Source organism: Chenopodium album, chromosome 10, assembly GCF_948465745.1.
Source record: "Chenopodium album chromosome 10, dcCheAlbu1.1, whole genome shotgun sequence".
Taxonomy (NCBI): domain Eukaryota; kingdom Viridiplantae; phylum Streptophyta; class Magnoliopsida; order Caryophyllales; family Amaranthaceae; genus Chenopodium; species Chenopodium album.
In genome coordinates, this window is record NC_137843.1 from 57,637,559 (window position 1) to 57,663,916 (window position 26,358).

At 35.9% G+C, this 26,358-nt stretch overlaps 4 protein-coding genes across 6 annotated transcripts in view; 2 read left to right on the forward strand and 2 right to left on the reverse strand.

Annotated features, from left to right (window-relative positions):
- LOC145562669 (pyridoxal reductase, chloroplastic-like) overlaps positions 1 to 1,657 on the forward strand; it is a 39,232-nt gene extending 37,575 nt beyond the window's left edge. Inside the window, exons 8-10 of one of the 3 annotated variants that reach the window (XR_014094429.1) lie at positions 22 to 203; positions 808 to 881; positions 1,413 to 1,657. Coding sequence is in view for 2 of the 3 variants with exons in the window: in XM_081623034.1 (XP_081479160.1) it covers positions 22 to 207 (186 nt within the window). In the remaining variant the exon portion in view is untranslated. Of the gene's footprint in view, positions 1 to 14; positions 208 to 807; positions 882 to 1,412 lie in introns of those variants that run through there. The other 2 variants (XM_081623034.1, XM_081623035.1) reach the window with 2 other exon arrangements.
- An 8,133-nt stretch (positions 1,658 to 9,790) lies between these two features.
- LOC145565525 (uncharacterized) lies at positions 9,791 to 11,412 on the reverse strand. The gene is made up of 2 exons (XM_081625499.1): positions 10,833 to 11,412; positions 9,791 to 10,631 (listed from the first exon to the last, which is right to left on the reverse strand). Exons 1-2 carry the CDS (start codon positions 11,410 to 11,412, stop codon positions 9,859 to 9,861), a joined length of 1,353 nt encoding a protein of 450 aa, XP_081481625.1. The 3' UTR covers positions 9,791 to 9,858.
- Positions 11,413 to 13,466: 2,054 nt separating this feature from the next.
- On the forward strand, positions 13,467 to 15,115 carry LOC145565526 (uncharacterized). Its single transcript, XM_081625500.1, has 2 exons — positions 13,467 to 14,064; positions 14,310 to 15,115. Exons 1-2 carry the CDS (start codon positions 13,467 to 13,469, stop codon positions 15,080 to 15,082), a joined length of 1,371 nt encoding a protein of 456 aa, XP_081481626.1. The 3' UTR covers positions 15,083 to 15,115.
- A 464-nt stretch (positions 15,116 to 15,579) lies between these two features.
- LOC145564285 (ubiquitin-ribosomal protein eL40 fusion protein-like) lies at positions 15,580 to 18,424 on the reverse strand. The gene is made up of 5 exons (XM_081624604.1): positions 18,201 to 18,424; positions 16,919 to 17,005; positions 16,551 to 16,653; positions 15,952 to 16,018; positions 15,580 to 15,859 (listed from the first exon to the last, which is right to left on the reverse strand). The coding sequence occupies exons 1-5, from the start codon at positions 18,301 to 18,303 to the stop codon at positions 15,833 to 15,835; spliced, it is 387 nt and encodes a 128-aa protein (XP_081480730.1). The 5' UTR covers positions 18,304 to 18,424; the 3' UTR covers positions 15,580 to 15,832.
- Between the last annotated feature and the right edge of the window lie 7,934 nt (positions 18,425 to 26,358).

A 26,358-nucleotide genomic window follows, 5' to 3' on the forward strand; every position in this document is an offset into this window, starting at 1 on the left:
TAATTTTGCAATAGTCAGCAGATAGCAATTAACTGGTGCATCAGCAAGGGTACAATTCCCATACCGGGTGTCAAAACTATCAGACAAACCCATGAAAATTTGGGTGCACTTGGTTGGCGTCTCAGTAAGGATGAAATAACTCAATTGGAAGATGCAGCACTCCAATCTCCTAGAAAGATGATCCAGAATGTATTTCAGACCAGGTAAAATGACTTGGAAGTATGCTTTTGGCATTTTGATCAATTGACAGTTACTTCTTTTAGCTTATGAATAAGCTCTATAAAAGTACGACTTTTCAAGTATTCTTGACCTTTTGAAACTCGCAAAAAGTCCTTTTTGTGAATAACATATTTCTCATCTAATCCTACCCCCATCTCTAAATAGCACTTCATATTTATTTACTCCGTATTTTTTTTACTTTCAACGATTTGGCTTTTGTAGTTTGTACTTTTCACATTTCCGCTTTGATTTATTTATTTATTTATATTTTATTTTATTTTATTTTTTGTTACAAATACCTATATAAAAAGAAGGACTATTATGTACAATGTCATTGAAATTGGTTTAAAATATTAGCTTTTTAAAATTAAGGTTAATAAAAAAAGTAATTAATGGTCAAAGTTTTATGTTAATAAATGTGGAAGCCAAAAACCAAAATGGTACGATTTTTATAGGCCTTATCAAAATATGATCTATATAGTTGTATCTGTGACATTTTTCAATTCTGTCATTGCAACTAGTTCAAGAGAATCCTTAAAAAGCTGCAGTGCCTTTTACTCAACCTCCAATGTCTCTTTGAATATTCAGGTAATCCCAATTTCTTGCTTGCAACTACATACATGTGAAAGTTCCAGAAGATGATACCCTTCATGTTGATAAAGGTAATTCAATTCAATTATGGGTTTTTATCAACATGTGAATTCTCTTTTCTGATACTACAAGTCTACAATTAAGTTCAATTTGACCTGTTTGGTAAATTTCAAATGCTTGTTAAGAGCTAGAAGATGATGAATGTACATTATATCCTTGCTATACGTTCTTACGGTTCTAAAATATTACCTGAGATATTCTTACCCGTTCAGATAGTAATATTCACTTGATAGAATCCTTAAGCACAGTAAGAAATTCAAAAAAATAAATAAATAAATAAATAAATAAATGAATAAAAGAGAGAAAGAAAGAAAATGACCATCAATCTGTTCGTCATTGGAGAGAGACTGGATGTTCTTGTTTTTCTTACAAATCCTTGTACATTACTGGCATATATTTCGATGTCCTCACTAAACAAGGCTATATATCTTAATCTTCGTTGTTTGACCAATCAGCTTGGAAAAAGAATTTATTTAAGGATCAAAGTCTTCACATTTTTGTGAAACCAATAAACCAAATTATTTGGATGTCATAACCTGCAGGTATATACCTCGTAGTCCGTATATATTTAGGGGGCTATCAGCAAGCAAAGGAGACTTGCATTTTGATGTCAAAAGCAGAAGCTTGGAGATTGTTGTGGGGTGTTCTTTGAAATCATCGATTGTGTGCTCAAAATAACCTCAAAGTATTATTACTCTCTTATGTACTCATAAAACCATAGTTACCCAGATACTTAGAATTCTCGGTTAGAGGCAATTATTGAGTAAACTTGAATCAGTATTTTATACACCAGTATATGTATTCATTCATCTTACAACTGGATGATTTTTATTACAATCTCAGGTATTAATCGTACCATTAAAAAAAAATTTAAAGATTCCAATAAGGCTTTGCCTTGTATAAATGCTTCATAAGAGTAATGGAAATATTATTTGAAATTTCCATCTTCAGTTTATTTTTTTGTTACCTCTTGCAAACTACTGCTCGTCCATTCATCCCACTAGCACAATTCATGCTAGCAAGATCCATGGTTTGGATGGAAGTCTCTTCTTGACCGTCATAAAACCTTGAAGCCAAACAATCAGTGGCAAAAATGCTACTACTTGCATACTCCTTGTCTCCTCCCATAATTGGCATGGCTACTCCCATCTTCACTCGACTCACGTAATCATCCCTATAAGTTTTTCCCAACACACCATCAACCCTGTTAGTCAATGAATAGAATTTGAATCCAAGGTCGAGATGAGCATAGCAATCCTCATCGGTTATGTCATAGTTGTGTGCCCTAGATTCTTCATCGGTAATGGGTACTACTTTGGCTGTGATATGAAGTTTTCCTTGGACTTGGATGATAATACTATTGGTTTCACTTGTCCTTGTTATGATGACTCGTGGCGTTGTGGTGGATGACCATCGAGAACCTTGAGTTTCTTTCAAGAATATGGGCTCTCCATCAAAGGCCAATGAGAGGCTGTCTTTGGCATCATTCCATTCAGAAGTCTTTGTGGCGCCTAAGAAGAGGCGATGGTTGTCGAACAAGATTCCAATGGATTGGACCCATGTGAAGTCACGACTCATCTTTTTATTTCTTTTTCCGATGAAGTGTGCGTTGATGTGGAGATTTGGGTCGCTTACAAGGCAAAAATCTTCATTCTTCTTACCATGGAAGTAAAAGGTAATTCCATCTCCTCCTATGAAGCGAGGGTCTTGACACACTGCTCCTGGATAGTCACAATCTAAAATGCACAAATATATAAAATTAGTTACCAATTTAAATCGATTAAACATGATAATAAAGAAAATAATTTAACTTTTACAATCAATAAATTAACTTTAGGATATAAACTACCATTCCTCATGTGTAGTTTCAATATAAAGTGTAAGGTGTACTAGAAAACTTACTGCAAACGGGCTTGCAAGTGACACAATCAACTTGACAAGAAGTAGGGCAGCTCGCTGGGCATACATGCTCTTGGTTATAACATTGGTTGTAGTCCTTGTTCTTGCATCTAACTCTCTTTCTAGAATTATGAGAAGTAGGTGTTGGTGAGGTTGATGGAGTAGGATATTTAGATGGCGGCGCCCCTGATGATGACGATGATGATGAAGAAGAGGAGGAGGAAGAAGAGGAGGAGGATGATGATGATGATGATGATGATGAATTATATCCATTATTAGAACCGGATGTATTCGATGGTGGTGATGTAGTAGACGGAGTAGGAGATAATATTAGAGGTGATGTTGGTGTTAATGGGGTGGATGGAGTAGGATTTGGTTGGGGTGATGATGATGGCGGGGTTGATGGATTAGGTGGAGAAGGTTTTGGTGAAGATGGAGTAAGAGATGGTGTTGAAGGAGATGAAGAGTTAGGAGATGGTGATGGGGTTGAAGATGAATGGTTAGAAGAATTAGATGATTCTCCTGATGATGAAGACGATGATGAAGATGAGGATGATGATGACGAAGAAGATGAATTGTATCCTGAATTAGAAGAAGGTGTATCTAATAAAGGTTTTGGTGGGGTAGGTGATGATGGAGTAGGAGGAGGTGATATTGAAACTGGCGATGGTGATGGCGAGATTGGTGTAGACGAAGAGGGTGTTAGAGATGGTGGCGTACGAGATGGAGTTGAAGGTGATGGAACTGTAGGTGATGTTGATGGAGATAGAGGAGAAGATGGCGGATTTGATGAAGCAGGAGATTTAGATTGTGATCCTGATGATGAGGAGGAGGAGGACGACGATGATGATGATGATGAAGCGGAGGAGGATGAGGATGAGGATGAGGATGAGGAGGAGGTTGAATTATGTCCTTCATTAGATTGAGTATTAGAAGGAGAAGATGTGGCCGATGGAGTAGGTGACGGTGCTAAAGATGGAGATTTCGTTGATGGTGGGGTTGATGGAATATTAGGAGTTAATGTTGGTGATGATGAAGATGGGGGAATTGATGGAGATTTGGGAGGTGATGATGGAGTAGGTGACGATATTGAAGGTGGTGGAGATTTAGGATATGGTGATGGGTTCATCGGAGTATGAGAATTAGACGGTGTTTTAGATGACGACGACGATGATGATGAAGAGGAAGAAGCTGAAGAGGATGATGATGATGATGATGAAGAGGAAGAGGCAGAAGAGGATGATGACGAAGATGAAGAATTATCTCCATGTGATGGAGTTGAATGTGCATTTGTCGGAGATGGAGTAGGAGAATGGTGTGTTGGTGGTGGTGATCGTGGGGTAGATGGGGTATCATGAGCTGATGTTGGTGGTGACGATGGGGGGATTGATGGAGATGGTGATGGATAAGGCGATGTTATTGATGGTGGTGGAGATTTATGAGATGTTGATGGAGTTGTTGGGGTATGAGAATTAGATGGTGTTTTTCCAGGCGACGACGATGATGACGATGATGAAGAGGAGGAGGACGATGAAGACGAAGCGGAAGAGGAGGATGATGATGAAGATGAAGAATTATCTCCATGTAATGGAGTTGGAGATGCAGTTATCGGAGATGAAGTAGGTGAATGATGTGTTGGTGGTGGGGGTGATCGTGGGGTAGATGAAGATGGTGGTGACGATGGGGGAATTGATGGAGATGGTGATGGAGTAGGTGATGGTATTGAAGAAGGTGAAGATTTTGGAGATGGTGATGGGGCTATTGGAGCATAAGAATTAGATGGTGTTGTTCCAGATGACGATGACGACGACGATGATGACGATGAAGAGGAAGACGATGAGGAAGAGGAAGAAGAAGAGGAAGAGGCAGAGGATGATGATGAAGATGAAGAATTGTCCCCATGTGATGGAGTTGGAGATGTAGTTGTTGGAGATGGGGTAGGTGAATGGTGTGTTGGTGGCGGTGATCGTGGGGTTAATGGTGTATTAGAAGTTGATGTTGGCGGTGAAGATGGAGGGATTGATGGAGATTTTGGAGATGGTGATGGAGTAGGCGATGGTATTGTAGGTGGTGGAGATTTAGGTGACGGTGATGGAGGAGTTGTTGAAGTATTAGAATTAGGTTGTCCTCCAGAAGATGACGATGACGATGATGATGAGGAGGAGGACGAGGAAGAGGCAGAGGATGATGATGATGACGACGAAGATGAAGAATTATCCCCGGGTGGTGATGGAGTAGATGGAGTTGGAGAGGCAGTTATTGGTGGTGGTGATTGTGGTGTTAATGGAGTAAAAGAGGAAGGTGGTAGTGGTGGTGAAGATGTATGAGATGGTGTTTTCGACGGGGGAGTTGGAGTATGAGAATTAGATGATGGTACCCCGGATTGTGGTGGAGATTTAACCCCTTCATTTTTAGCCTTAGCATTTTCCTCGTCTCCTGCTTTCTTACCACCATTTTTATCTTTATTATTTTCCCCACTTTCGTCCTTGGTATCTTCTCTATCACCCTTGGAATTTTCATCGTCTTTGTTACTCTTCGAACCATCTTTAGATGATGGTGATGACAATGGCGGTGAAGATCCTTCTACGGTAGGAGGTGTATCATATGTCGGTGATGATGATCCTTTATTAGATGAAGGTGAATCTTTGCTATCATCATCTTTTTTTTTACCTTCTTTATCTTCATCAGTTCCTTTTTTACCACTTTCCTTTACATGGACTCCTTTTTTATCATCTTTATTCTCCTTTTCCTCTTTATTACCGGCCTTTTTCTTATCATCTCTTTTCGTGTCACTATTTTTGTCATCTTCTTTTTTCCCACTTTCATTTTTTCTAGCTTCTTCTTTATCATTTTCACCACCTTTTTTACCATCCGAATCTGAATCATCTTTAGATGACGGTGGTGGTGATGATCCTTTGGGATTAGAAGGTATATCATATTTAGGTGATGATGATCCTGCATCAGACGAAGGTGAATCATTGTCATCACCGTCTCTCTTTTTATCTTCTTTATCTTCACCTGTTCCTTTTTTACCACTTTCCTTCACATCGACTCCTTTTTTACCATCTTTGTTTTTTTCTTCCCCTTCATTACCAACCTTTTTCTCATCATCTCCTTTTATACCACTATTTTTATCATCCCCTTTTTTCTCACTTTCGTCCTTGTTATCTTTTTCTTTACTTCCTTTGGAATTTCCACCGCCTATTTTACTATCCGAACCACCCTTAGGTGACGATGGTGGTGCTGACCCTTCAGCAGTAGAAGGTGTATCATATGTAGGTGGTGATGATCCTGTATTTGATGAAGATGAATCATTTTCAACATCTCCTTTATCATCTTTTTTGTCTTCATCGACTCCTTTTTTACCATCTTTGTTTTCTTTTTCATCTTCATCACTAGTTTTTCCCTTATCTTTTGCTTTTTTACCACCATTTTCATCATCTCCTTTTTTCTCACTTTCATCATTTTTATCTTCTTCTTTACCTCCTTTAGAATTTCCACCACCTTTTTTACCACCTGAACCATCTTTAGATAATGGTGGTGATTGTGAATTATATCCGGGTGGAGTTGGTGATGATCCCACATCTGTCGAAGGTGTATCGTATGTAGGTAGTGATGATCCTACATCAGACGAAGGTGAATCATTTTCAGGCAGGGATGAGGATCCCTTGTCACCATCACTTGATGATGATCTAGAAGAACAAATTGGCTTGCATGAAGCACATTCTACTTCACAACTGTCTGGACAAAACTTAGGACAAACATGTTCCAAGTTATAACACATCTTGTACTTCTTGATCTTACATGATGCTCTTGAAGGATTTTTGGCAATTCCCGGAGGAGTAGTTGCCTCTACCAACATGCCCAACAACAAAACAAAGCATCCAAGATAAAATATCTTGGATGGTGCCATTTTCCAACTCTAGCTATTATTAAAGTTGGAAACAGGTTTAATGCAAAAAGTTGTAGTTTAAGAAGGTTTTAGGGTAGATGATATTCATACCCCAAACAAATTACTGTTATATAGATGTGTAGGAACTAGTAAGTCAATGTTCATAATTTTGAATTTGTATATTCCTAAGATTTTGGGTAAAGTAGTTGAATATATTTCTTGAAGTTATAATCCACATGCATCTAACATACTTACATTTATGGCTATCAGAAAAATAAAAGATTCCTGATATGCTTTTGTGTGTATCTAAAGTGCAAGTTTAATAATTAAATAATTTTTAATATAATAATTAATTAATTAATAAATTTGTGTAATATATTATTCTGTTTTTTGTAGTGAAACACAAAGTGGGAGCAATAGGATTGTAGAGAACACTAAAAAAAACAAAGAACTTTGATTGTTAATCCTGTTATTATGCCGCTTTTTTCATTTTACAATTGGAATCACTTTAATGTGAAGTAAAAAAAAGGGGGTATTTCTTTATTTTGACATGCAGCAAAAGCGTACTTTATGTGAGAATAATAAAATTCAACCAGAATAATGATGATTATGTATTAATGAAGTTGTTTAATTTTTTTTTAATGAAGTTGTTTATCATATAATTACGGTTTTGAGAATTTAGACAAAAAAAAAAAAAAAAAAAAAAAAAAAAAAAAAAAAAATCGAATATTATGAATAGTGTAATTTGAGGATTAAGAAAAAAGATGCTGATTTATTATGTTACAAATTGCTTAGTCCGTACTCCCTAAATATATCTAGGCCTCTAGTGCTGTATTTATGGAAGAAGCCACATTAAGCAAGAGAACATTCATCTTTACAGCTATGATCAATTGGTATAGAGGAGCTGAATTGAGTGTCACTTACTCACTTGGAATGATTGCTACTAGCCTACTACACGAGAAGTACTTAGATTGCTTGGTTTGGTTTGGTTGAGTACACTAGTTCCAATTATACAACGGATGGTTCTTGGGGCTCGGTGCAACTCTATATCTTACCGACCCCTCTTCAAGTCAACACATGCAATCTTGTTAAGCAAAATGAGCTACTACGTTAAATTCAGCAAAAATAATTTAAAACGATCAAAAGTAATTTAAGTAAAAATAATTATATATAAGCAAAAAAAAGTTTTCCAATAAAATAAGTATTTAATTTTAAGAAAAAATTCTTTTAATAAAGTGAGGCAAATTTTAGATACAAGTATATACATATTTGTATCAGTTTAAATCAACAAAAAAAATAATTGTAAAAAGTGAAAATCAGTTGTATTCAATTATAATTAATAAAATAACAATTTTACTCATCAATAATTTGTTTCATCGATAAATATGAGTTTAATCAATGGAACTAAGTTTTGATTATTTTAATCTATACGGAGTAATAATTAATTTTGTTTGATGAAAGTTAAATTAATAAATTGAATAGTCTAAGTTAATTTCAACAAAAGTAAGTTGATGAACAAATTTTGTTGTTGTTGTTTTTGTTGTTGTTGTTGGGGGTGGGTGGGGGGCATTAGACATTCCTCACTTTCAGTATAATCAAAGTGTTAATTTGTTGAAAATCTTGGCTTGAATCTAAACAATATTTATTGTAGCACTATAATTAAGATTGAATTTAAAAAAAATAATAAAAATAAATAAATAAATAAATAAATAATAGCACATTCAATCCTTAAGGTTAGGTGATTTAATCCACACTAGGGTCAGTTTGATCAAAAGAAAAGATAATAAAAAGGCAAATAATTGAAAACACCATACTCATTTCAAGTTTGCTACCACAAAAATTAAAATTTTATAAAAATATATAATAATAATTAAAAAAAAAATCTCGACTAATAATAATAAACTCTACTAAACCAGCAAAACATCTCAAAATTTTCATGCTAGCAAGGATTAAGGCCGTGAGATAAATTTCACATACATGTGTCATAGTGTTGTAGTGTCAATTAGCTCATTACAATTTTGGGTATTGACTACGTAATTGTGTATTGGTCCTATTTTTCTTCAAAATCTTGTTAATTAAACGTGGATAATTTATTAAACATAAAACGAATGAAATTCCTCTAATCACCTCATCCTTATCTCCCTTTCCAGCTTTCATTTGTCTTTTTTAGGGCTGGCTTTGCAAGTTTATGTGATCATAGTAAAACCATTATCAATGCCATTTCGTATACCTTACAATATAGAATAAGACCAATAAGTTATCTTATTTAGAAACATACGAAGTATATGTTTAGTCTATAAAACCTTCAAATGTAACTTCTTGCCAAGCCAAGACGATCTGGTCACAAGTTTTCATGTCACAATGGGTCATAAAGTTGTCCCTAGCGCAACGACGAAAGTTTCTTTAGTACTACAACCCAATCGAGAAGGCATGGGAAGTTACAAAGTATGTGCGTGGTGGTCTGCTACAAATCAATCTAACAAGCTGCTGGGATTATCCTAGGGGGAGGGATCATCACCACTTCCTGAAGCTTTGGAATGGGTTAGGCCTTGCTTACCCTAAACTAAAATGAATAAATAGATAAATAAATAAAACAAATGAAGCTTGCGTGATCATGCACTAATGACCTGTATTTATTTATTTTTTTTTTTTTTTACCTTACTGAACTATATGAAAATATGTGATACATGCACATTTAAACCCCGTCATTTATCACATGATTTGAAATTGATCCAATACAAACAAATCCGAAATATATATGTGACTAATGCTGAAGTACATTTTTGTAAGGGAATATTGAAATACATATTAAGATACCTATCATAACATGTAAATTATCGGTAAAAATTTTATTCAAACAAACTCAAAATCCAACCTAAATCACATCATATAAGTCTGGAATAGTTGACATGATCAAACCTTATTGTTTGTCACCACTAATTACCTTGCCCAAAAAAAACTTAATTTATACTAAGAATTGTGGCCTGTAATTAATACACACAACATATGGTCATATACTCTAATGTTAAACAAAATGATGAAAAGTATTGTATTAAAGTGAATGTAGAGTCACCTTACAAATTGATGAATCTTAAATAAAATTCAAGACTTAGCTTTAAGCCTTGTACATTGACATTATTAATGATTTGATCTTAGAAATCTATAAATTTCAAAGATCTTAAAATTATGTTGATGAATTATCTCTTGCAAACAACACCACGTCCACTCATGCCACTAGCACAGTTCATGCTAGCAAGTTCCATGGTTTCAACTGAAGTCTCTTCTTGTCCACCAACAAACCTTGAAGCCAAACAATCGGTGGCGAAAATGCTACTAGTTGCATACTGTCTTTCTCCTCCCATAACAGGCATGGCTACCCTCATATTCACTCGGCTCACATAATCATTCCTGTAAGTTTTTCCTAATACACCATCAACCTTTCCGGTCAATGAGTAAAATTTAAACCCGAGATCAAGATGAGCAAATCGATCCTCATCATTAATGTCATAGTTGTGTACCCTAGATTCCTCGTCGGTAATAGGTACAACCTTAGCTGTGATCCTAAGCTTTCCTGGAATTTCAACAACAATGTTGTTGGTTTCACTAGTCCTAGTTACGGTGACTTGTGGCATAGAAGTGGATGACCATTGAGAGCCTAGAGTCTCTTCAAGGAATATGGGCTCTCCGTCAAAGGCCAATGAAAGGCGGTCTTTGGCATCATCCCATGTGCCGGTCTTCCTAGCACCAAAGAATAGACGGTGGTTGTCAAAGAGGATTCCAATGGACTCAACCCATGTAAAGTCGCGGCCCATGTTTGCATTTCTTTTTCCTATGAAGTGTGCGTTAATGTGGAGGTTGGGGTCGGTCACTAGGCAAAATTGTTTATCTTTCTTGCCATGGAAGTAGAAGGTGATACCGTCACCTCCAATGAAGCGAGGATCTTGGCATACGGCTCCTGGATAGTCACAATCTACATTTAAAAAAAAAAAAAAAAAAAAAAAAAAAAAAAAAAAAAAAACACATAATTAGTAGTCAATACAATAATAAGTGAACATGTATAAATGTATGTCCAATATAACCTTAATGTTGGACTAAATTTAAAAAACTGGCATATTTTTGTAGCTAGTGTATGTAGTGTGATATGTATTCTTTAAAGTAATGTAATACTTACTGCAGACAGGCTTGCAAGTGACACAATCAACTTGGCACGAAGTAGGGCAATTAGCAGGACAAACATGCTCTTGATTGTAACATTGTCCGTAGTTCTTGTTCCTGCATCTAGCTCTATTTCTAGAGCCAGCGTTAGAATTAGGAGGAGTGTAAGGTTTAGGGGTGCTAGGTTTAGGGGTAGAGGGTTTAGGTGTTGGGGTTGATGGGGTAGAAGGAGTCGACGGCTTAGGTGTGACTGGTGTTGGTGGGGTGGATGGTTTAGGTGTTGGTGTTGAAGGTGTTGGGTAATATATCGGTGTTGGTGGGGTTGATGATGAGTTATGGGAGCTTGATTGTCCTCCTCCTGCAGCCGAGGAGCCAGATGCTGCTGCTGCGGCAGCAGCTGCAGCAGCAGCAGCAGCTGATGATGCTGACGATGTTGATGATGATGACGCTGATGATGTTGCAGACGATGCTGCAGACGATGCTGCAGATGCAGCAGATGATGCAGCTGAAGATGCACCTGAAGATGATTGTGACTCGACCACAGCAGCCAACAACAAAGCTAAGAACCCAAGATAAATGATCTTGGGTAGAGCCATTTTTTGTTGATTCAAGTCTTGCTACTCTTAAGAAACTTATGTATTAATGTTGTAGTATGAGAAGAAGACTTGATGAGTGATATAAAACACAAAACCAACTACGGCTTTTATAGATGTTTAAGCGTTGACTGTTTACTATTACATTACTAAGCTAGTAATGTTGGGTCAAAAGTTAAACATATTTCTTCAAAATGAGTCATAAACTTACACTTGCGTAGTTGCGTTTATTTAACAATACGCTTGGAAATAAAAAAATTTAATAACAATTAGCTCATAATTATGATTTAGCTTGTATTAATCAAAAGTTCATAAATTTTTTAAAAAAAGATTGTTAATATTTCTGGCATAGTTATTGTACAGTATATTAAATTAGAATCCAAGGAAGAGATGATCTGTTTCTTTATTTTGACATGAATGAAAAGCTTCCTTTACGAGAATAACAATTTAACCGATATGATGCTTAATTTTGTAGTTATTATATAGTTCGTTATGTTGAGCTCAGTGATGATGCAGCCATACAAGTTGTAGCCAGCTTTGAATAATGCAATTAAAGGAAATACTACGAGAATTAATTCTAGACTTTAGCTCTATAATGGGAGCAATGAAGAGGTGAAATTAAAATCCATGGTGCTCAATCTCTCAATTTCAAGTTTTGACATAGCATTTCGCGTATCATTTGCACTATAATTAAAATCTATTACTTTCTGTGTTCTTTAATACTTCGTAATTTCGTATATATTTGCACATTTTTGGGCTTTAATTTATAATAATCAAACTCTTTTTTTTTTTTTTAAACTATACATGTGATTAATATTAATATGATACCTTGATATATACATGTCTTAATATATATATTTTCAAAATAAATAGTAATTTTTTATAATTTTTACTATTACTCCTTATATGTTAAAAAATCATGTTTAAAATTATGCATTGGTAAATATAAATTTCAAATAGAGTAAGGGTTTGTTCACTTCAGCTTATTTTCAGTTCAGTTCAGCTTGGCTCGGCTTCAATCAGTTCATTTCAGTAAATGTGAACAGGCCCTAAGTGATAAAAATACAAATGAAGTAAACAAGAATTATGGTAGTATACAATCGTGAATACCGAGTTTAATCTTATGTATCTTCAAATCTGAGGTAAATAAAAGGCATAGGATCAATTCATAATGCCATAGTGAATAGTGAGCTTAATCATCTGTATTTACATATATATCCGAGAAAAATAAATGGCATAGGATCAATTCATAATTTCATCGTTGGCCTCTATAAATTATTAGAGGCTATATGCAACGTGGTTGCTTTGTTTGTAGTTATGCGTACCAAATTTGCACAGCTCTAATTCCATTAACGACCAAAGCTAAACAGTAAGCTTTAATCACTACAAAGGTTTCACCCTTGACTCACAAGACTAAGTACTGCTTTTTGCAAGATGAAGCATCATTCTAGTCATCACACTATTCACTCTTAAGCATATCTTTTCGCTCATACCCGTAATTGTTTGATAATCAACTTCACACATACATTAGAATCATTTCATGATCAGTTGAATTATAAATCTGTTTCTACTTGTCAAAATAAAGAAGTAGCCCCTATATATCTTCCTTCAAATGTAAGTGATTCCAATTTGTATAATGAAAAAAAAGCAGAACTATAGCAGTATTAACAATCAAAGGTCCTCTATGTTGTGTGTTGGTGTGTGTTTACACTTTAGACACTTACAAGCATAAACTCGTAATCATTAATTTTAGATAATCACGATCAAGCCGTTAAATGTATCTGATGTAGCTACATGCATTTTGTTCAATGGTGGATACATTTGTAATACCTATTATGCCTTAGTTACCGCTTCAAGAAATATATTGTATTAATTTAAACTTTTGACCCAAAATCTTAGGAAGATACTAGTGATTAAATACTAAACAGTCAACGCCTACTACAATATAAAAGCCGTTGTTGGTTTGTGTTTTATATCACTCATCAAATCTTCATTCTCATACTACAGCATTAAAACACAAGTTTCTTACTAGTAGCTAGACTTAGAATCATCAGAAAATGGCTCTACCCAAGATCATTTATCTTGGGTTCTTAGCTTTGTTGTTAGCTGCCGTGGTCGAGTCACAATCATCTTCAGGTGCATCTTCAGCTGCATCATCTGCCGCATCTGCAGCATCATCTGCAGCATCGTCTGCAGCATCCTCAGCAACATCATCAGCGTCATCATCATCAACATCATCAGCATCATCAGCCGCTGCTGCAGCTGCAGCAGCAGCTGCTGCCGCAGCAGCAGCATCTGGCTCCTCGGCTGCAGGAGGAGGACAATCAAGCTCCCATAACTCATCATCAACCCCACCAACACCGATATATTACCCAACACCTTCAACACCAACACCCAAACCATCCACCCCACCAACACCAGTCACACCTAAGCCGTCGACTCCTTCTACCCCATCAACCCCAACCCCAAAACCCTCTACCCCTAAACCTAGCACCCCTAAACCTTACACTCCTCCTAATTCTAACGCTGGCTCTAGAAATAGAGCTAGATGCAGGAACAAGAACTACGGACAATGTTACAATCAAGAGCATGTTTGTCCTGCTAATTGCCCTACTTCGTGCCAAGTTGATTGTGTCACTTGCAAGCCTGTCTGCAGTAAGTCATACTATACTAAAGAATACATATTACCACTACACAAGCTAAAAGCAAGATATTGCCAACTATAAATTTGTTCCAACATTAAGATTTAAAGTTATATTGGACATACATTTATTAACTTATTATTAGTAGCTAGTAGTAGCATACACATTATGACTATTTTATAATTTTTGTTCAATTTAGCAGTGTTCAGCTCATTTAAATTGTACTAAATTACTAATTATATGTTTTTTGCATTGTAGATTGTGACTATCCAGGAGCTGTGTGCCAAGATCCTCGCTTCATTGGAGGTGATGGTATCACCTTCTACTTCCATGGCAAGAAGGATAAACAATTTTGCCTAGTAACTGACCCCAACCTCCACATCAACGCACACTTCATAGGAAAAAGAAATGCAAACATGGGCCGCGACTTTACATGGGTTGAGTCCATTGGCATCCTCTTTGACAACCACCGTCTATTCTTTGGTGCTAGGAAGACCGGCACATGGGATGATGCCAAAGACCGCCTTTCATTGGCCTTTGACGGAGAGCCCATATTCCTTGAAGAGACTCTAGGCTCTCAATGGTCATCCACTTCTATGCCACAAGTCACCGTAACTAGGACTAGTGAAACCAACAACATTGTCGTTGAAATTCCAGGAAAGCTTAGGATCACAGCTAAGGTTGTACCTATTACCGACGAGGAATCTAGGGTACACAACTATGACATTAATGATGAGGATCGATTTGCTCATCTTGATCTCGGGTTTAAATTTTACTCATTGACCGGAAAGGTTGATGGTGTATTAGGAAAAACTTACAGGAATGATTATGTGAGCCGAGTGAATATGAGGGTAGCCATGCCTGTTATGGGAGGAGAAAGACAGTATGCAACTAGTAGCATTTTCGCCACCGATTGTTTGGCTTCAAGGTTTGTTGGTGGACAAGAAGAGACTTCAGTTGAAACCATGGAACTTGCTAGCATGAACTGTGCTAGTGGCATGAGTGGACGTGGTGTTGTTTGCAAGAGATAACTCATCAACAAAATTTTATGATCGTTGAAATATATATATATTTCTAAACTCGATCAATACTCATTAATAATGTCAATGTACATGGCTGAAAGTCATAAAATAATTCAACATTATTATGTTATTTTGTAATAAGATTGTAACATGACTACATTTACATTTAATACAATATTTTTCAATATTTTGTTCAACATATAAATATAGTCTTGATAGCTATAATCGACCTTGAGTCGCCTAAAATGGCTAGAGCGAATCAGCCCTAGAGCAAGCCATCATCAGAATCAAAAGACATACCTGTTCTATTAGATTAGTACAGAAAACTCAAGGGCTCGGCAAAATTTGGATACACATGCTACCATTTCAATTTCATTGACACTAAGAAAATTACTGAGCAATTAAGTTACAATCTTAAGTTAATCTAATTCATCATCTATTGAGAGTGATCAAGGATTCCTAAAAATGGCAAAAAATAAAACAATCACATAAAAATAACAGATTAATAAATGCAAATTGTCTTACTAGTATAAATATTCAAAAACCAATGGCAACAAAAATTTCTGTTTTCTGGACAAATAAGACTACCAAGGAAGATGTACGCCTTATTTAATAGATATAAATATAGTAATACTACTAGAACTAAAAGAGCCAATGTTTTGGAACTAAAATGAATAAACCCCTACGAGCCATAGTTAAACAGCTTAGACCGAACACGGAAATCGTTGCCTGAACATTGCCTGCAAACAACTGGTCGCTCTACTTGATCTTCTTCTTTGGCCTCAACTGCAAACCAACAGTGAAATTTTCAGTTTCAAACCAAACAGCCATGAAATCAAGAATAAGTTTTAGCTGAACGGCTAAATGTAGCAACAAACCTGGTTGCTGTGGCCACATTTCTTCTTCCTGCAGTTAACAGCACGAGGATGCAGGCGAGCATAGCACCTAGAAGATTTAAGATCAAATTAATAATGACACATAGGTCATATAAAGCTGTAGTGCTGGAAAACAGAGCGCCATCAACCGACAAAAGACACTGCTATGACCATGACCAGAGCTAACATTTTGGAGAACAATTGCATGCAGATCAACAAGAAATATCTAATTGTAATGCAACTACTCAATGTGGTTTAAGATAGAACTCTCAATCCATTACATTTCGGTTATGAAAACTAATCCTAATTAGCTTATTCTGGTTAGGAAAGCTAATCCTAATTTATAAGCAATTTGAACTCATGTTAACCATAATAGTTAATGAACCAAACACCATATAACTATGCTCATGACCCCATGAATTCAACCAAGGCATTAGTTTAAAATCTACTGTTACTATGCTCATTGTTAGATTTATAGAGCCTGATTAAGAGGATGCTCCATTAACAAAAGGAGACTGCACACAAGATAATATCAATAATGCCAATTGCAAAACCTCCGCCATTAAAAGCATATTTTAAAACACAAAATTAAGCATACTTACTTGCGGCAAATCATCTTGTCTTGGTTGAATTTCCTAGCCAGGGCCATCAGTGAAGGCTCAATAATTCCACCACGGAGCCTCAGGACCAGATGAAGGGTAGACTCTGCAATTGCAGAGCATTTAATCAAATGATCCAATATACGAATAGAAGTATAGCAGAAAATCAATACAGAACAAGAAACAAATTAGATAATACTAAGCATGATTAATATGAAATTGGCTTGGAAGTTAAATTGAAGTACGAAGTATAAATATAATTTCTATGAGAATCGAGGTGTAACCATTTCACTATGTTAGGCACGCCTATATATAATCACAAGAATTAAACTAATAGAAAAAGGGAAAGCTGTAAAAGCAGAGCAACTAACCCTTTTGAATGTTGTAGTCAGCAAGAGTGCGGCCATCTTCAAGCTGCTTTCCGGCAAAGATCAGCCTCTGCTGGTCTGGTGGAATGCCTGTTGCAAAGAATATCATCATTATCACTCTGAATTGATGCATCAAAATTCACTAATGTGCATAAATTAAGAAGCTAAGACGCACTATTAACCCATAATTTCAATATATATCACATCCAAAGCCCGACACACTTACAAAAGCTACCTATTAGATTTAACACATTCAATGGGTGGAAACTATAAAGATAATATACTGTAAAAAAATCAATTGGCCATACACAAAATTTTAAAACACAAGCACACTAAGATCAAACTGCAATACCCTAATTTCAAAACACTTTGCCAATGTCATGTGAAATCAACAAAGATCAATAGTAAAATAAATTCCAAAATAAATGTAAATAGTAAAATAAATGTGAATCAAATTAAAGAAAACCAATTTTGATAAATTTTCAAACTTCTACGTGCTAAAACCTTAAAGATCACACCTTCACTGTAACCCACATCAAATTTCAATTACCCACTATATAAGTTCCATGGATAAGTACTTAAGCGATTTTCCAATTAAATTTATTATATTTATAAAATGTCAAAATTCAAATTTAAATTACCAACTTCAAATCACGATCAACCACAAAAAAAAGTTGGGATTGAAGTTTAAACTCAATCTCAATTGCATAATTTAATCACAATTGTTCAAATTCAGTCATTAACCGCTCAAAATTCATCACTCACAAATCAAATAATAAACTAAATTATAGCTGTCAGCCAAGAAGTTCAATTACAAGCAGATTAAAGTTTATATTCAATCTCAATTGTTAAAATTCAATTATCACCCATATCAAAATTTAATAATCAATCAAATTCCAAATTAAATCAAATTCCAAATTAAACTAAAGCTTTCAGCCAAATTAAACAAGTAACAACTATAAAGATCATACCTTTATAGTCACACACTTCAAATTCCAATCACCAATATATAAAATATCAAAACATAATCAAATCAAAGCCATAATTCAATTGTCAATCAACCAAATTCAACACATAAAATCCATAAAAATTAAAACATTTATCATCAAAATTCATTCACCCACAAAATCGTAATTGAAATAATAATCAAATCAAACAATACAATCGAACAAAATCAATCACCCACAAAATTGAAATTCAAGTTATAACAAAATTAACCAATACAAACCAGCAAAATTTATCAACAAAAGGTAAAAATTTAAATTAAACCCATCAAAAATTATACCTTCCTTGTCTTGAATCTTAGTTTTGACATTGTCAATAGTGTCGCTTGATTCAACTTCAAGGGTGATGGTTTTCCCAGTAAGTGTTTTCACAAAGATCTGCATCTTGAATGACCTTCCTACCCTCTCGTTAAGAATTCTCTCTTTACTTTTTTTCTTGCGAAATTATGAGAAGTGGAGGAAGGCGATAACTTGTTTCTGAGGAGTGAGTTTGGGTTTTATAGTGCTTGGGTTCAAAAAGATAAAATTAGGGTTTTTCCGATTTACCGGGGTATAGGGTTTTCGGAAGCTCTTTGGAGGGGTAGTTTGGTAATTGCACATACTCTGTATTATTATTTTTTTAAAGTTAAAAAAAAAAAAAAAAAAAAAAAAAGGAGCACATACTCTGCTTTGCGTATACAAGGAAAACGCATCGATTCAGGAAAAAAAAAATTAGAAGTGATCAAGGTTAGCCTACCCTGCTAGCCCAACCCGACACGATTTTGGGCAGGATTTTTCGGCCCGAAATTGTGTGGCCAAGTCCAAAAAATTATTTTTTGGGCCGGGTTGGCAATGCGTTTTTATGCAATTTTAATAGATTTTTCGGACCGACTCGAAAAACCTGCACGACTCGATCATTTTTTGCGGTTTTGGACACAAAAACTCCGGCCTCAGAATTGGACTTGTTTTTTTTGGCTTTGGCCCGAGTCACCAATGATCACCTCTAGGTTCAGTATACTCTCTCATTATCTGCATCTTGATAATGTGTAATTGTATTGACTACTCTAACAATAGCCACCTAGTGAAGTTGGGGTGTGTAGCTTCTGAAAGGAAGGCACTGTTACATTTCAAGGACAATAATGTTACTTTCCAAAACAAACATGCTTCGTCTTCGTGGGAAGGCGAGGATTGTTGCAGTTGGTATAGGATCAAGTGTGATCATACTACTGGCCATTTCATCCAACTTCAACTCCATGGCAAGTACTTAGTCGCCTCGGTGGATGAGATTGGCCCTAGAAACAACATTTATGGTTTTTTGTTTGAAGCTAGAAATATGGAGTCATCTTTTCTATATATTTGGTAAGTTGAATCATCTTAAGCATTTGGACGTGACATGAGCTTCAACAATTTCAATAATAGCTAGATCCCGAAATTCTTGAGTTACATGAAGCAACTCGTGTATCTTAATCTGTCATCCTGTTTCTTATATGGAAATAAATGTTCCTCATGAGCTTGGTAATCTCACTAACTTGCAAGTCCTCAATCTATCACTTAGCTATGATTTATTTGTTCATATTTTGAAATGGGCTTGATTTAGATTTACCAATTGCAAACAAGATGATGCAATTATAAGCCCAAATCAAATTAAGCACAAAATAAATCATCCTTAAGTGATACATCAACTTGCAAGTTAGTGAGATTGCCAAGCTCATGAGGAACTTTTTCATATAAGAAACAGGATGAGAGATTAAGATACCTGAATTGTGTCATGTATCCAAGAATTTTGGGATCTTGCGATTATTGAAATTGTTAAAACTCATGTCCAAATGCTTAAGATGATTCAACTTTACCAAATATAGCAAAGATGACTCCATCTTTCTAGCTTCAAACAAAAAATCATAGAAGCCGCAGGGCCAATCTCATCTGATCCACTGAGGCGGCTAAGTACCTGCCATGGAGACAAAGTTGGACGACATGTCTAGTATTAGGATCACACTAGATCCTACGTCAACTGCAACAATCCTCGCCTTTCCACGAAGACGAAACATGTTTATTATGGAAGGTAACACTGTCCTTGAAATGTAACAGTGCCTTCTGTTTAGAAGCTACACACCCCAACTTCACCGGCTGGCTACTGCTAGAGTACCCACTACAATAACACGATATAACAGTTTTCATAAACAAAATAAACAACAGAATTGTAAAAAAAAAATAATTCATTGATAGTTCTCTCAAATTTTATTTTATTATTATTATTATTATTATTATTATTATTTATTTTTATTTTATTTATTTTTTTGTGTGTGATTTCTATGCATGCAAAGTCATACTACAAGTAAAGTGGAGAAAATTTTTGGAATTTAGAGTGATAGATGCAAAATGAAATATCTCCTCAATACACTTTTATAGACAAGCCAACTCTCTCTCTCTCTCTCTCTCTCTCTCTCTCTCATACTCACAAGGACACAAACTTACTTGTTTAATTACCGTGTTTGAATTCTGTCAATGATCAAACCAATCAGCTTCAATTCCTCCAAATGCTTTAATTACTTAGTACTCCGTGCATTGTACTATTGTCGACGAAAAACAAACTTTTACAACCTCTAATTTTTTTAAGTGCATCTCTGATATTGCATTACTCATATTCATATCCAAACTTTGATCAAGTATATATATTACTCATCTGTTTTGTAATAATCGTGGAGAAAGTTTTTGAATTAGCCTCAAACAACGCATATGGGTGGTCCCATATTGATGATTGACCGATTGGAGAATTCTTTTGAATTTGGCTAATTGGCCAAGTACTCAGAATTACTAGATTTAATTTGGTAAAGCAATTATATGAAGTATTGTTTGGGGAACGTTGATGGATTTTGTAAAAACTAGCTAACCTCTCTAACACGACAAAATATCAAAGAAATGAGAAAGAAACATTCCATCTTCTTACAATCTTCACAGAGAAGTATGTAACAATATAATGGATCAAGTTCAACATAATTCTTAGTTGCTTGAACCGCGTTAGAGCATCACTCTCAATAACAACCTTTTTTTTTTTTACCAAGTACTACAACGCTCTCAATATATCATTCTAACTATCCAAGTCTTTTTTTCTTGCTTAGCCTTGAAATTGCAATGATACTTGATTTATAGAGCACATTGTAAATAAACCCGTTGCTAGCCATAGCATCCACAAGCTCGTATAGTCGTACTTGGTGTGCTGCAAATTATTTATGGACAATTGAGATGATACTAATAAGCAATTTAAAAATGCACGATACATGAAAATTATAATTTAGTAAAAACAGATAGGATGCTACACAATAATTGAACAAGAAGATCCGTCTATGAACTGAGGCACGCACCAGGTGATGATGAGATTGAAGCACCGTATATGGATAGAAGAGGCAATTTCAAAGAGGCACACTGAGGTGCACGCCACTTTAAGCATGTTAGCCCTCAATTCAACGCGGAACCATGCCTAGCTAGGCATAGTATGACCCGTATTGCCTCAGTGCGCCTTATTTCTAAACAATATGCTATGAGAGATAACAGAAATTCAATGATATGAATTCCCTCTCTTCAACCAATTAAGGTGTTCGAGTTGAAATTAAATCTCATAGTTCAAAACTTCACACTAAAATGGAAATGAGCTTACTTAAATATAAAAGGGGTTTAAAGTAGAGGTGTCAATTCGGATAACCGGATGGAGTTTGGGTCGGGTCTGTTCGGGTCGGGTCTGCTCGGGTCGGATATGTTCGGATCAAAATTATCCTTTTAACTCGGATCGGGTCGGATCGGGTCAAATTCGGGTCATGGTCTATCGAGTCCGGGTCGGATATGGGTCGGGTCAACTCCAGATCGGTTCACTTTCGGTTCGGATAATTTTGGATCGAGTTCAAAACGGGTTTAACCGGATAACTTCGGGTCGGATGAACATGGGTCGGGTTGATTTCGGTTCGGTCAAGTTCGGTTTAATTAAGATAAGGTTGATCCGTTGATTCATTAATTGGTCAGTTTCGATTCAATTCCTTTTTGTGTTTGGCTGGATTTTGGTCGATCTGACCAAATTCATATCCAAATAAGGTTATTTTTAATCTAGAGATATTATTGAGTTTTTACCTTATTATTGGTTCGATATGATTATTAATTATGAAGCACGAAGTTTTAGTTTTCTCATTTGATCAAGTTATGTATAATTTTTATCTTAAAGGAAAATTGAGATTGAATAATTATCGATAACTTATCATACCTATATAAGTGAGACCGAGCTAGTGATATATTGATGAGTAATAATAGTTACATATGGTGATATATACAAAATAGAATATCAGTTTTTTAAGGTTATTACAAGGTTACAACTCTTCATCAATTGTACAATCTTGCGAGGTTATGAGTTCTGTACTATTAGTTTAGTTTATTACTAATTCAATTTGTATAAGATATTTGTTATGGTTGTTAGAATTACTTTATTACTAATTCAATTTTTATATTAAAAACTTGACATTATACATAGTGATAGTTAATTGTTACTATGTACATTCTTTTTATTTAAGCATAAATTATTGCATAGGTATGTAGTGTGTATATAACCGTACGATGTATAATGCCTATAATTCTAGGATAATGCACAGTCGTAGAGGAAGTAGTAATGAAGGAAATGTTATGTATTTGTAAATACATAACAACAATTAAAATATTCTAAAAACACATGGTAAAGAGAGAAAAAAGGAGAGAGATAGGAAGAGAGAGCTCTTTATATGGACCCCACCTACTTTTTGGTTAGATTGTCTCACTTGATGGGTTTGTAGTAAACTTAAGACTCTAGACTATTTCTTTGTAGTAAAAAAGTTAACTTATTAATAATTAGTAAATATATAGTATAAGAACTTGACTAAAAAGGTCAATAATCAATTATGGTCGGGTTAAATTCGAATCGGGTAAAAATCAAATCGAGTTAAAATCGGGTCGGGTTAATAACAGTTCGGGTCAAAACAGATCGGATCTGATCGGTTATTTGTCGGGTCAATTTCGGATCGGGTTGAGCTCGGGTCGGGTCAAATCGGTTCGGTTTGAGTTCAGGGCGGGTCAAATCGGATTCGGGTTGAGTTCAGGTCGGATCAAATCGGTGCCGGGTTAAGTTCAGATCGGGTCAAGTTCGGATTCGGGTTGAGTTCGGTTCGGTTACAGATCGGGTTTGGGTCTTGAATTTCTCGGATCAAATCGGTTCGGTTACAGTTCGAAACGGATAATTTTTTTCGGGTCGGTTCGGGTTTGACACCTCTAGTTTAAAGGCTGGACTATAAAACCTTGTTAGTGCTCTTGCAGCGGAAATGTGGCTTCTACTTGATAATATGAAACCAATACCTCACAAAGATAAATAATATTTTGGGATAAATAAATAACCACTATGAAGGTAATAATAAATATAAGAAAAAATAAACTTTCTTAATTCTAATAAACTTTGACGTGAATAGAAATGATTGAATTAATTTTCAACTTACAACCTATGCATTATATAATAACTTAATGATAAACAACGAATGGCTGAAACTATTTTATCTAAACAAATAACGTAGCATGTTGTTTGCAAAAATACTCTCCTTTCATTTTGCCATCATACCCACATTTCTCTCCTACAACATCTCGTTTACATTCAATTTATTTATATATTGTCAAATTAGATAAATATGTAATATGGTTAATTAATTTTAGCCATATATTCCCACAATTCTCCACCTCGTTCATAATTTGAAAAACATTCAAATTTTGGACGAACAAATTGCGTTATCCTTATCCGGTTGCACCATTTTACAATGACTACCTACGTACCCTCGACCGGGATCAAATCAATCGTAGTTCCATTTATTTCTCCATGTAATGTCTAACATGGGACAATATTTAGCAATTCCAAACAGTGTTGGAACTTGATTCCCGAGACAACTTTGGTTAACATGTCTGCAGGGTTCTCATTTGTATGCACCTTCATAGAGAAATACTACCTTCCTCTATGATATCCCGTACAAAATGATACCTGACATCTATATGTTTGGTACGAGCATGATGAACCTGGTTCTTAGCCAAGTGAATAGCACTTTGGCTATCACAGTTTAGATTCACACTATTCTGTTTCAACCCCAAATCATCTAGAAGTCCCTGCAACCACAATGCTTCCTTAACTCCTTCTGCCATAGCCATATACTCGGCTTCTGTCGTAGATAGAGCCACCGTAGCTTGTAACATTGATCGCCAACTAACTAGAGCACCATGTATTTTAAACACATAACCAGTAGTAGATCGTCTTCTATCTAGATCACCGGCATAATTCGAGTCAACAAAGCCACTTATTTGATATGTATCTCCACCAAAGCATAAACTTGTGTCAGTGGTACCTTTCAAGTACCGTAAAATCCATTTCACTGCTTCCCAATGTGCTTTACCTGGGTTCGCCATGAACCTACTAACAACACTGATTTCTTGTGAAATGTCTGGACGTCTACACACCATAGCGTACATTAAACTGCCAACTGCACTAGCATAAGGTACATTATCCATGTATGCCTTATCTTCAGCTATAGTGGAAGATTGTTTACCAGAGAGTCTAAATTGTGGAGCCAATGGAGTCACCACTGACTTAGCACCTTTCATTCCAAACCTATCAATAACCCGCTCAATATAGCCTTTTTGGCTTAAGAACAATTTTCGGCTTGATCTCTCTCTTTTAATCTCCAAACCTAGTATTTTATTTGCAACGCCCAAGTCTTTAGTCTCGAACTCTTCACCGAGTTGAGTTTTTAACTTATCTATCTCCACCTTGCCTTTTGAAGCAATAAACATGTCGTCTACATACAATAGGAGATAAATATAATCACCTCCGCGAAGTTTGCGAATGTATACACAACAATCGTAATTACTTCTGGAAAAACCTTGTTTTAACATAAAAGAATCAAATCGTTTGTACCATTGTCGAGGAGATTGCTTTAATCCATAAAGTGATTTCCTCAAGCGACATACCTGATTCTCTTTACCCTCAACCTTAAATCCCTCAGGTTGATACATATAGATTTCCTCATCCAAGTCACCGTGTAAGAAGGCCGTCTTCACATCGAGTTGTTCCAGCTCAAGATCTCCATGAGCTACAAGACTCAATAGAACCTGAATAGAAGTATGCTTTACCACTGGAGAAAATATCTCATTGTAATCAACACCTTCTTTCTGTGCAAATCCCTTGGCCACTAACCTAGCCTTATACCTTATTCTATCTAACTTGGAAGGATCCTCTTTTCTTTTATACACCCACTTACAACCAATAGCATTCTTTCCCACGGGTAATGGGACTACCTCCCATGTCTTGTTTTTATGAAGAGATTGCATTTCTTCTTTCATAGCAACCAACCAACTCTCGCTATCCTTGTCTTTGATAGCTTGTTTGAAGGTGACCGGCTCATCATCCTCCACCGAGAGTGCATATTCTACCAAGTTTACCTGCCCGTAATGCCTCAGAGGTTTGTCTGGCCCAAACTTCTGAACTAATTTATAATTTCTCTTTGGCTTAGTGGATGCCAAAGAATCCTGCTGCTGTTGTTGTAGTACATGTGCATTTTCCTGCTGAATCTCCTCATGATCCAAATCATCCTCCTCCTCATCTTGAGAAACACCAAGATGCTCCACCTGAACATGGCTAGAGTCTTGTTGGTTTTTAGATTCTCTTTCCACCACTTGAGTATTTATGGTCATTCCAACATCACCATCCTCAGGCATCATAGCTTTCGATAAAGCTACCATAGATCTTTCATCAAAGGTCACATCTCTGCTAATTACAAATTTAGAATCTTCTACACTCCAAAGATGATAGCCTTGAACCCCTTTTGGATACCCCAAAAAGATTGCTTTCTTGGCTCTTTCGTCAAGCTTATTATCCTTAACATGATAATAAGTTGTGCACCCAAAGACTCTTAGTCTCGTGTAATCTGCATGTTCCCCTGACCACACCCTATAAGGTGTGTCACCATCTAAATAAAAATGTGGGGATCAATTTACTATATAACAAGCTGTAGTAACCGACTCCGCCCACCATTCTTTGCCTAATCCAGAATTAGAGCGCATACACCTTGCCTTCTCAAGTAGTGTACGATTCAGTCTTCCCGCGACTCCGTTCTGTTGTGGTGTGTCTTTGACCGCCCAATGTCTCACAATGCCTTCCTGATCACAAAACTCCTTGAAAGCTCCTTCTGTGTATTCGGTACCATTATCAGACCGTACAGTTTTAAGCTTTCGACCTGTTCTGTTCTCAACGATTTCTCTCCATCGCTTGAAAATGTCGAATACCTCATTCTTATGCTTAAGAAATAAATCCAAGCATATCTAGAATGATCATCAACAAATGTAACAAAATACCTGGAACCACCTTTGGAAGAAACTTTAGCCGGACCCCAAACATCTGTATGCACATAGTCTAACAAT

Bases quoted from the DNA above. Each gene is read 5' to 3' on its own strand.
- LOC145565525 (XM_081625499.1), bottom strand. From the start codon at position 11,412: ATGGCTCTACCCAAGATCATTTATCTTGGGTTCTTAGCTTTGTTGTTG. The intron at 10,632-10,832 runs GTAAGTATTACA...TTTTAAATGTAG, and splicing joins CACTTGCAAGCCTGTCTGCA to ATTGTGACTATCCAGGAGCC.
- LOC145565526 (XM_081625500.1), top strand. From the start codon at position 13,467: ATGGCTCTACCCAAGATCATTTATCTTGGGTTCTTAGCTTTGTTGTTA. The intron at 14,065-14,309 runs GTAAGTCATACT...TTTGCATTGTAG, and splicing joins CACTTGCAAGCCTGTCTGCA to ATTGTGACTATCCAGGAGCT.
- LOC145564285 (XM_081624604.1), bottom strand. From the start codon at position 18,303: ATGCAGATCTTTGTGAAAACACTTACTGGGAAAACCATCACCCTTGAA. The intron at 17,006-18,200 runs GTATAATTTTTG...TCTTTGCAACAG, and splicing joins TAAGATTCAAGACAAGGAAG to GCATTCCACCAGACCAGCAG. The intron at 15,860-15,951 runs GTTTGTTGCTAC...GTTGGTTTGCAG, and splicing joins AATGTGGCCACAGCAACCAG to TTGAGGCCAAAGAAGAAGAT.